Source organism: Hydra vulgaris, chromosome 11 (assembly GCF_038396675.1).
Source record: "Hydra vulgaris chromosome 11, alternate assembly HydraT2T_AEP".
Lineage (NCBI taxonomy): Eukaryota > Metazoa > Cnidaria > Hydrozoa > Anthoathecata > Hydridae > Hydra > Hydra vulgaris.
This window is the reverse complement of record NC_088930.1, coordinates 53,063,115-53,075,000: the sequence shown is the minus strand read 5'-3', so window position 1 is coordinate 53,075,000 and position 11,886 is coordinate 53,063,115. Positions and strand designations below refer to the sequence as shown.

At 25.7% G+C, this 11,886-nt stretch overlaps 1 protein-coding gene and 2 long non-coding RNA genes across 3 annotated transcripts in view; all 3 read right to left on the bottom strand.

Moving 5' to 3' along the window:
• LOC136087136 (uncharacterized) overlaps positions 1-2,941 on the bottom strand; it is a 13,349-nt gene extending 10,408 nt beyond the window's left edge. The window contains exon 1 of the mRNA XM_065809641.1: positions 2,010-2,941. Within this exon, the coding sequence (XP_065665713.1) occupies positions 2,010-2,941 (932 nt within the window). The remainder of the gene's footprint in view (positions 1-2,009) is intronic.
• Positions 2,942-5,173: 2,232 nt separating this feature from the next.
• LOC136087308 (uncharacterized) lies at positions 5,174-6,004 on the bottom strand. Its single transcript, XR_010641707.1, has 3 exons — positions 5,864-6,004; positions 5,453-5,505; positions 5,174-5,249 (listed from the first exon to the last, which is right to left on the bottom strand). It is a non-coding gene; the product is annotated as an uncharacterized LOC136087308 (long non-coding RNA).
• Positions 6,005-8,024: 2,020 nt separating this feature from the next.
• LOC136087307 (uncharacterized) lies at positions 8,025-8,701 on the bottom strand. Its single transcript, XR_010641706.1, has 3 exons — positions 8,478-8,701; positions 8,346-8,396; positions 8,025-8,144 (listed from the first exon to the last, which is right to left on the bottom strand). It is a non-coding gene; the product is annotated as an uncharacterized LOC136087307 (long non-coding RNA).
• Positions 8,702-11,886: the final 3,185 nt, after the last annotated feature.

Genomic DNA, 11,886 nt, shown 5'->3' with positions numbered 1-11,886 from the left:
TTAGTAAAAAAAGTTTAATTTTTTTGAGAAAGGAACAAATTCCCCTCATATATCATGATATTCCATCAGTTTTTGATAGTTTTAACTTTTTCTACTACTGAAAATTCATTTTTTTGACAATCTGATAAATCCACGGGAATCTATTAAAAGTTGTGGTTAACTTTATTTTTTTTCTAAAAATATTGTATGTTAAATTACCACCTATAATAAAGTTATAAAAATTGGTGGTAGTAAGCAACTCCATTTATACAGTTTTTTTTGTTTCATTTTTTACATTACAAAAATATAAAACTTGACAAAGTATAAATATAATTAATGTGCTTAAAATCATTTTTTGTCTTTGTTTTTTAGTGACATGGGGGCTACACATTTTCAAATTTTTGAAAGCTTTAAGTTTTTAAGGAAACTTCAAATATAAAACGAGAAAGCTTTTTATTGTCAAATATGAGTGGTCATAGGCAATTGCCTTTAATCATTGACTATTTTTTTTTCACAAAAAAACTAAAAAACTAAAATTTTTACCTTAAAAAAACGAGTATACTCTTACAAAAACAGTCTCTCCGCAAAGAAAACCCCAATTAGCTTACAACTTTATTTTTAAGGGCCTAATAATTTTCCAGGCGGAAAATTATTAGGCCCTTAAAAATAAAGTTGTAAGCTAATTGAAAAAAAAAATTTTAAAGCTAGAACAAATGTAAAATAAGGACTTTTATAAGGATTAGGGGCTTTCTTAGATTTTAAACTTCTAAGGTTCGTCAACCTATTTGTTTCTAAAATGCTCAAGCCCATTATTGTCGTTTTATGCTCTTTTGTGACGTTAACTACGTCGCAACTATTTTCAATTGCTTTCACTCCTTATATGCATGTCTTTTATACTAATTTGCAACTTTGATAATACCATATAGCCCTTGAGAATCCTTTATGGCCGATGTGGCTCCATAACTATTTTTTGATTCTTTTTGCACATTAGGCAGTTTGTATGTTTGCGTTTGACAATTAAAAAGTGCGCCTTTAAAGTTATATTTCTACCAAATAAAATAAAAATCTCTCCCCATTACAAAATATATCTTTCAAATTGTTTTGACAATATTTATTTTTGTTTCTTATCTTCCTAAAATTTTTTTTAATTCTATCCGGTTGCAGATATATTTCTGCACCTATGAGTTAACTTTTGATCAAAGATATTTTGAAAAAGAAACTTAAAGCTTAAGTGTTAAGTCATAATTTTAAATAATTATTTGCTTAACAAAAAACATTTCTATGAATCCGCCTGAGCATGCATCATAAATATGACGTTTTAGATTTTTTTCAAGAAATTTTTAAGAAATTGTTTCCTTATTTTAAGTTTTTTTAGGCAAAATGTGGTTGCTGTAAAAAATTTACAAAATTCCTTCGATTAAAATCAACCGAATCTGTTTATATTTGAAATTCAAATCCCAACTATGGAATATTGATTACTTAGACAAATAACAAATGCATAGCTTAAATAATAATGTATAATATCCAGAAACATAAATTTATATTACAAAACGTAAAATTTACAAACAAAATTTTAAATAAAGCCCTTAAAAATAACATTTTTTAATTTGATAAATAAATAAAAACCGAAAAATCTGATAATAAACACGAATGAAAAACAGTTAAAGTAAATAAATAAAAATCAATCCATTCGTAATGTCATTAGCAATTTCAAACTTCAAAGTACGATAAGATGTCGACTCACGGCAAATTTATTGTAAAATTAGTATGTAAAATAGATTTAGGAAAATTTAACATAACAATTTATTTTTAATTTAAAAATATAGATGTGTATGTTAATACATATATAGATATTTAGAAATATATTTATATACAAATATATATATATATATATATATATATATATATATATATATATATACATATAAATATATTGATATATATAAATATATATATATATATATAAATGTATATATATATATGTATATAAATATATATATGCATACATACATAAATACATACATGCATACTTTCTTTCTCTCTGTTCGAATTTTAACAATGAACTAATTCCAAATTTCTCCAACAATACTTTACATTCTGGAAAAGACTGCAGATAATGTAAAACTTCTTTTTTTATCAACGGTTCATTTGATTCTATAAACTTTGCCAAGTGCAAAAACACTAAATTTAAGTCAGTTTGACTAAACTCTTTACGTTCTCTTTTGTTTATCACAGAAGAGTTTAAGCTTAAATCGTTTGGATTTTCGTCAGATTCGTCGTTTACATTATATTCTTTATCATTATCATACTGTCTGTTTTTCTTTATAATGTAGCGAACACTATCCAAAACTTTTTTGATACTTTTGGAGCAAGATGCATCTCCCAGTCTTGAATGTTCTTTAAACCTAATCTTGACATCTTCTAGAGTAACAATGCCTCTAGATATTTCATTCATAAATATGCTATTAAAAAAAGATTCTTCTTCTAGAATTCTTTGGACATCATAAAGTTTTTTACTTGTTTCACCAGCTTTTTTTCTGTTATCAAAGAGGGCATAAGCTTGTTCAGCCGTTTTTAAACTGTGGCATAATAAATTGGCCGTACTTTGTTTCAACTCACTATGGTTTTCATGAACGGTAGTTGTAATAAATTTTCTTACAATAGTTGGGGTCATTTTTGTAACTTTACCTGTGGCTTTTTTCCAAAAATTTGAAAACTGTGTAGTCAGCATCGAAGAAGAAATAGCACCGCCATGCCAACTTACAAACACATAAGAGTCTTGTGATGTAGATACCCCATCTAAGGTATTCCTTAAAAAAGTTATATACTTTTGTACATGCAGATATAAGGTCTTTGACAATGCAATATGTGCTGGCCCTTTATAAGAAGTTTTATGTTTTTTAACGCTAACAACAAAACCATCTTTGTTCTCAAAAGCAATTAAAAATTCGTTTAAGGTCATATTACATATTGCACTTGGTCTCGAAGCATTATCGAAAACAATGCCGGTTATTAAGTAATCTCTGACAAGACAAAAAGATGTTTTATTTACTTTGAATAAACTTGTATTACTTGATTTTAGAACATTCGTTGCATCTTTAACAATATCAGAATATCTAAAATTACTATTTCTTCTGCTGTAGGAAAGTTATTAAAATCAAAAATATCCTTGTCATACTGATTCTCCTTTATTGATTTTTGCAAAGATTTCCCCCATTGCAAAATTAATGTAACAATTTTTGAATGATCCTTGTGTCCTATGATATCAGTTTTATTTGTTGTAAGACAAAAATCTAAAACATGTTTTATTGACCCTAAATATGTTTTTATTGTTCCTGGTTTTTTTCCTTTGTTATCAAGCTCTGTCATCCATGAGTTTAGGAAAGATTCTTTGGACAGGTTAACATAATTTAAATCCTTATTATCTTTATGTCTAACTATACCCATTATAACTATTTATGTTTTAGTGCAGACCTTTTTGGTTTACGACCACCAGAAGAGCTAATAAGACACTCTACGAAGTTTTGCACTAAACATTCTTCTATCGATGATATCATATAAAATTTGTCATTTTCATCTTCATTGTCGGAGAACTCAGATGACAAATCTGATTTAGAAGAGAAGGAATTTTCAGAACCATCTGTTACAAATATAAAACTTCATTTTAATAAAGAATAATTGATAGTTAGATCTTCATAAAAATCATTTAAAATAACATGTTATTAAAAAAGCAAAACTTTTACTGATCTTTTTTCAGAAATCTAGATTAAACATATTTTGAAGCTAGCCAATCTTCATCACTGCTTGAATTTACTTCTATAAAATTTTCACCATGAACAAAAATATCTTTATCAAAATGACACTCAAGACTTGGGTTATCACTAAAGTCACTTGAGGAGTTTGATTTCTCACCAGATTCGCATTCAAAATCTTCAAGAACACTTACACCTTTTGATAAATACTTTTTAGTTTCACAATTTGACAATTTATGAAACTGTCTTAAATGATTTCCTAATCTAAGAACTTCTTTCATGCAGTGGTTCATTGGACAAATCTTTCTAGTATGTTTTTTAACTTTGGATTGCCTTTTTGATGGTGATAAGACTTTTCACTTAGACCAAAATTAATGCGTGCTGATTTAGCTTTTGTTTCTTCCCAATTATGCTTTGATGTCAAAAGATGTCTTTTTAAATTAAGAATAAACCTTGAAGAAAAAAAAACCAATACTGGTAAATCTGTTAAAAATCCACTTTTCTTAAAATCTGAATTTTGTTAAAAACTAAATTTCCACAAACTGGACATTTAACTTATTCCTCAACTTTAAAACTTTTTTTGAACATGGTTCAACTGAAAAACAAGTCTGTAAAAAGTAATATATATATATATATATATATATATATATATATATATATATATATATATATATATATATATATATATATATATAGATATATATAAATATATATATATATATATATATATATATATATATATATATATATATATATATATATATATATATATATAACTCTTATATGTTGTCTGAAAGTTTTTCCGTATTTTGTTGACAAAAATTTAAAATTAAAATGCAAGACCGGAATTTTTTTTTATTAATTGATAAACTGCCTGCCCCAACCAAAACCTCAGTCGATGTAGCAGCGCTCACTTGCGAGTCAGGCTAAAAGATAGTTGATCTAGCAGCACTCCGTTGCGAGTCAGGCTATTTATCAGTCGATGTAGCAGCACTTTGCTGCGAGTCAGGCTATAAGATAGTCGATGTAGCAACACTCTGCGCATGATTTACAGTAAAAAAAAATAATAAATAAAAACACTTTATTAAAAAAAATAAAAATAAAAACATTTTATTAAAAAAAAGTTAAATAAAAACATTGTTTATATTGTTAAAAACATTCTGGTGAATTAAATTTGCGTTTTTGCGGTTTTTTTAAAAGCGATTAATTTGTAAATAAATTAATGGTTTTAACTTTCTGACAACACGCAAATGTTGAACGAAAGTCAAAAGTAATTAAAAGTGACGTTTGTGTTGGCGTAAGAATCATTTTTTTCCTTTCGTACTTCCCAATGCAACAATCAATAGAACTATGTATGTATGTATGTATATATATATATATATATATATATATATATATATATATATATATATATATATATATATATATATATATATATAAAACCTTATTTAAGTGTAATTACATAATTGAGAATAACATGAATACATACCTTTTCTTTCTCCAATGTAATACTTGTTTCTAAAGTAAAATATTTTTATACTATTATTAAAAAAGTATATTATTAGTATATAATAATTATATTTCCTCATTAAAATAAATAGTCATACAAATAATATTTAATATTCTTTAACTGATTATCAAAACCTGAATTAACTTTTAGAAAGCTTTATAAGGTCTCTTAAAAATATCTTCATAACATGACAAACAATATAGTTTATTACCCAAAACAAAATCATTATCTTCATCTGATACTTTATTCAACAGTTCATTATTCCTGAAATAAGGACACAATATTTTTAGCAAAAAACAATTATAGATTGTAAAGTAATCAAAATGCACATAAAAATCAAAAATATTGTTTTTATTCTAAACATCTAATCTAAATCTTTAGCCCTAAACCCGCGGGCTTTGTTGGTTGCACAACATTGCAGTAAAAATTCTGCCTGTTCAAATTCACTTATGTTCAATTTCAAATTCAATTTATGCAATACTAGCAGAATAAATGGGTCAATACAAAATTGCAAAATAAAACTCAAAAGAAAGATCAAAAACGCTAAGATCAAAAATGTTAAAAAAGGCTACTTTGCATTATATATAACGATGTTAAAATAGATATAAAATTAAATGCATACTTTTGAGAAGAGTATGAGCTTAACAATACTTCATCCTATAACACAATAGATTGATAAATATATAATAAATTATTATTATTGATTTAGGGAGCTAACGGGGCTTGATTACTTAAATCAACTAAGTATTTGGGGTTGGGCAGGAATTTGTAAATTAGCAAACTTTTTATTAAAATTAGCAATAATTTATACTAAACTACAAACCAAAATATTATTATTAAAAGACATATAATCATAAAAATCATTAACAAACAACTATAAATAAAAAATACTTAAATTGCAAACTATGAAAAATATATATTTTACAATTTAATTAAAAACATACTTTGATTCTTGAAATTCCTTCCACCTTTGCAAAAAGATAGAGTATTGCTTCAGGAAGTAATACTTTAAAAGTATAGTCATTAGACTAAATAAAAGATGTAATCTTTTTTATATGCATACTTATATAACACGATTTTTTTACTCTCTGTGTGTATGTGTCCGTCTCTCACTCTCTCCATATATATATATATATATATATATATATATATATATATATATATATATATATATATATATATATATATATGTATATATATGTGTAAAAATATATATGTATAAATATATGTATAAATGTGTATATATATATATATATATTTATATATTTATATATATATATATATATATTTATATATATATATGTATATATATATATGTACATATATATATATATATATATATATATATATATATATATATATATATATATATATATATATATATATATATATAGATATGTATATATATATATATATATATATATATATATATATATATATATATATATATATATATATATATATATATATATATATATATATATATATATATATATATATATAGTGGCGTAGGAATATCAAAAATGTTGATAGGGGTGGGATCAATTGCCCCCTGAAATTTTAAAAAATTTTAAGGGGCAATTGTTCCTGCCACCACTTGATCATACACCAGTGTATATATGTATACATAGACTATTCTAGACCATTTTTGACAGCATCAACCGTATTTAGGCACTGCTGAAGTTCAAAATTGAGGACCTTTTTTTAAGGGTAAATATGTTTTTTTTTGCAGAAAAAACACCTAATTTCAGCAATTTTTCTGCTAAATTTTGCCAGGACAGGGGTACCGCTGCTAGTAAAGGACCGGGGTTGATATTTGACCGGGGCTGGGGATGGGTTTGATAAAATATAGCCAGGTGTCAGGTGTGTGACCGGAGCTGCATAAACATTTATACATCTTAAAGTATTTTTTTTTTTCAAAATATGTTTGATTTTGTTTATATATGCATATATAAACATCATGATCAACTTGATCATCATCATCATCATCATCATCATCATCATTGCTGTCATCATTATTACCAACATCATCATCAGCAGCAGCTTTTATGCTGTTTCTCTAATCATGGTTAAAGCTCAAAAAAGCTATCATCTCTATTACAATAAACTTAAACTCATTCTCGCTTGGCTTCTTATTCAACAAATTGTATCCTTTTATTGTATCTGTACCTATTTATTTAATACTGTCATAAATATATGTCAGAATTTAATAAATAGTAAATGCAAGTATAAAATTATAATATGCAAAGAATTATAAATTTATTTCTAGTCCCGGCTAAATCTTACAGTTTTGCTGGGGCCGGATTCCCAAAAAGTCTCATCTTTAGCCGGGGCCTCGGGCGTTTACTAACCGCTACCAAAAAATTTTTCCTAGTACAGCACCTGGTATATTTAAATTATTTATATATTTATTTATTCAATGATAACATTATATTTTGTACCTTAAGACTACTAAATGATTTTGAAAGAGCACAAAATAAATCATTTTTTTATCTTCTGGTAAAAGATACATTAGGTCTTCATCTATAAGGTTTCCTATAAAATACAAATCAAAAATAGTTTTATGACTCTATTAGTTTTTATCTTAATATAAAGTGTTATTGTAATAGTTTTTATATAATATATATAAATTTTTAATCAATGTTTACTTTTTGCTTTTCCACTAGTTTTATATATATTGTGTCTGTAACTATAGAGCTGGAAAACAAAAATAATAAATACTAAATTTATTGCCACACTGTCCATAACACAACACAAAAATACTTGATTAGTAACACCTAAATCTGCAAATTTGTTTACACAATAATATTTATAAAGTACTCATACTTGACCAGAAAATATTGACATCAACAACGATGAAGATATAATTTCTTCTATTGATTCTTGTGTAAAATTTTGGAAAGCTTAATGAAATAAATAAAAGTCAGCAATTTATTGAGCTTATTTTATTTATTTTAAAGAGCTGGTATAACTTAGTTTATTATGTTAAAAATGTATACTATGTTAAATAGTATGTTATGTTGATAATTTTAAGTTTATTGTGTTGTAAAATAAATTAGGACCTCACAATTCACATACAATGTCTGAGTTGTGTAAAAACATACCTCTTTCAATTAATATAACAGCCTCATGTTAGGAAATACCACACGATGAATCTATACATAATGAATAAGTTTTTAAGTATTTAAGTAAGTAAACATAATAAACTTGAATAAATAGAAACAATAAAAAAAAACCTGCACAAGCCTTGCAAATTTTGTAAGCATCATTTTCCCACAGTTGACTTTTACAACTATTGGCTGTTGATCTTCCACACAGCACACACATCAAAACATTTTCTTTCATTATTTTAATATTTTAACCTTTTGAAAACTAATACTTATAAGTAAGAATCATGTTTACTATACAATGCATAAAATTTATGCAGTGTTAAGTTGCCAAACTTGCATGTTTATGATAATCAAGCAAGTTTGGTATCTTTATAATACCTTATAAGAATATAGCACACGCCTAAAAAGGATCACATCAACTCTAGATGGATAGCAAGACACTTATAAAAACTATAACTGATTCAAGAACATATGTAACAAATTATTTTGAAAATATGATCACTAACATTAAACTAAAGATTAAATTTATAAAAAATTCAAATTGATGAAATGGATGACTTAACATCTAAAATTTAAATTTTGTGACTTTATGCTGAAACGCCAATGTTAACTTAAAATCAAATGAAAAAATTAGAATTCTCTAATTAATTGTGTTAAAAAAAAAAACCTAATGGAATATGTAATAATATATAATCTAATTTTACATTTTAGTAATATATTAAATATTACTATTATTTTAAACATATTAGTATTATGTAATAAAATTACACCTTTCTTTAAGAATTTTTTTGTAAAAATAAAAATTAGAGAACCCTAATTTAATGTTTTTGTATAGTTGATAAAATTAGTTAATAAAACTAATAATTAGTGTTAGCAAGATTCTCTATATAAAATTGTTATAAAATAATTCTTAACGCAACATTAAGAATTATGTTGTAACAATATAGATTGGAGAATCTTGCTTAGAATTAATTATATTTTAATGTAAAAATAATATGACTAAATAATATAAAAAAATATATAATACACTAAAGTATAACATAAAATATTAATTAAAACTTCATTGCAAATAAAATATCTAATATTTTTACAAATTAATCAAGAAAACATTTTCATAAGTGAAAATAAGAAAAGGCTCGCATTAGTCACCGCACGAACTAAATCACTACCATTTTTAACTTTGCTCGCCTACACATATATTATAGCCAAAAGGCAAATGCCCTTATGCTACTATTTAGACGTAGCGCCGGGGCTATTTGTGCCCTCATGTAACCGATTTAAAGTAACATAAGGGCTCTACCGTAACATAAAGGCTTCAGCGTAACATAAGGGCACTGTAAGTAGCATAAGGGCTCGAAAAGTAACGCAAGGGCACGTCTTTTGTAGCATGAGGGCTCATAGAGATTACTACTGCTACTACTACTACTACTACTACTACTACTACTACTACTACTACTACTACTATTACTACTACTACTACTACTACTACTACTACTACTACTACTACTACTACTACTACTACTACTACTACTACTACTACTACAACTGTTAACACTATTAGCTTTGGCAATAATTTTTAAAAATTTATACACAAAACATATTACCAAATTATGAACATAAAACAAACAAAAATGTAACCATATTTTTGTGGATTAATATTATTAAAATTCCCAAGACTACTAAGAGATAGCAGAGATTCTTCAACCTGTAGCATTAGCGGAATTAAGTAACTGTTTTCGCCAAAACATTTTGTTACTGCACGCTACTACATTACCTGATTCCCCATAGTTATTATTTATAGTTATATTACATTATAATCATAGTTATATAACATATTCATAGTTATATAACATAGTTATAAGATTCCCCATAGTTATTATTACTAAATGCAGTAAATATATATATATAAATTTTGTTGGCGATGTATTCAACGATAAAGCTAGAGCAGTTGATGAAAAAATTAATAAAGTTCACGACAATTTATCAAATGTACGAAAAATGCAGGTTAAATTTCTTCTGACAATATTGAGTTAATATTAAAAAGCGTTGATATTGAAGATCGTAACAGAAGAAACAATTTAAGAATTGACGGGGTCGTTGAAAACAACGAAGAAAAGAATTGGGAAATCACAAAAAAAAAGGTAAAGCAACTATTTAAAGATAATCTTGGTATTGAAAAAGATATTATAATTGATCGGGCTCATCGAGTGGGAGTAGCTAATGATAAACGAGAGCGAACAATTGTCTTGAAGCTCCGGAATTACGAGGACAAAAAAACAATTTTGGAAAGAGCAACCAAACAAAAAGGAACTAATATCTCTCTAAACGAAGATTTTAGTTTTACCACGCGAAAAATTCGAAAAGAACTTTTTGATCAGGCGAAGATACATCGTCAAAATGGCTATTTTGCAAAAGTTGTTTACAACAAACTTATTGTTCACGAACTTCGAGAAAATACCCGCAACACAGATGTTATTCCGCCATGCGTAAACGAGTAAGCGTTTTGAGTATTTTAGTTTTTAATTATATTAAATATTTTTAAATTATAAATTTTTAAAAAACTGCAGCGCTTTTTCCACAGAAATCAGATTTTCACAATTTAAATTTAGACTTTTTTGAGGACAACTTTATAAACAACCTATCCGAAAAAAATATAAATATTTTTCAAAAAACTCAAATAAACTTAATTAACACACCGTATATTGATCCTTTTGAATTTAAAGTAATAGCAGATGATGGCTCATTTTCTGTATTACACATAAACATTAGAAGCATGCAGCAAAATTTTGATAAACTTAAAGAGTTTTTAAATATTTTAAACTACACGTTCGACATCATATCTATTTCAGAGATTTGGCATGATACAGAAAGTTCTCTTGAATTAAATTCTAATTATATATTACCATTTTATAAAGTAATAAGTCAATCAAGAGGAAATAGGAAAAAAAGAGGAGGATTAGGAATTTATGTCTTAGAAAAGTATGTTTTCAAGATAAAAAATATACTATGCTTTCAAATTATAATTATGAAAGCCTTTTCATTGAAATTATTAATAAAAAATACCGAAACATTTTCATTGAATGTGTTTATCGTCCACCGAGTGGAAAAATTAAAAATTTCGAAACTTTTATCAAAAATACGATAATGAAAATAAATATAGAAAATAAGACATTATATATAACTGGTGACATAAATCTTGATGCTTTTTCTAACACAAAATTTCCAAAAATAAAATCTTTTTTTGATATGCTTTTTAATTTTAATGTCTTGTCAACTATTAATAAACCAACGCGAGTAACAAAAACCTCTGCAACAGCAATAGACAATACTTTTATCAATAATTATTTAGAAACGACATTTGAAACCGGTATATTTTTGACAGGTATTAGCGATCATTTCCCGATATTTATAAAAATAAAAAAACTTTAAATCTGTCTGATTGTCATTCAAAAATTATACATTTAAAAAAACGAAGTTTAAAATTGAGTAACACTAATAAATTAACAAGTAGACTAAAACAAGAAACATGGAACAA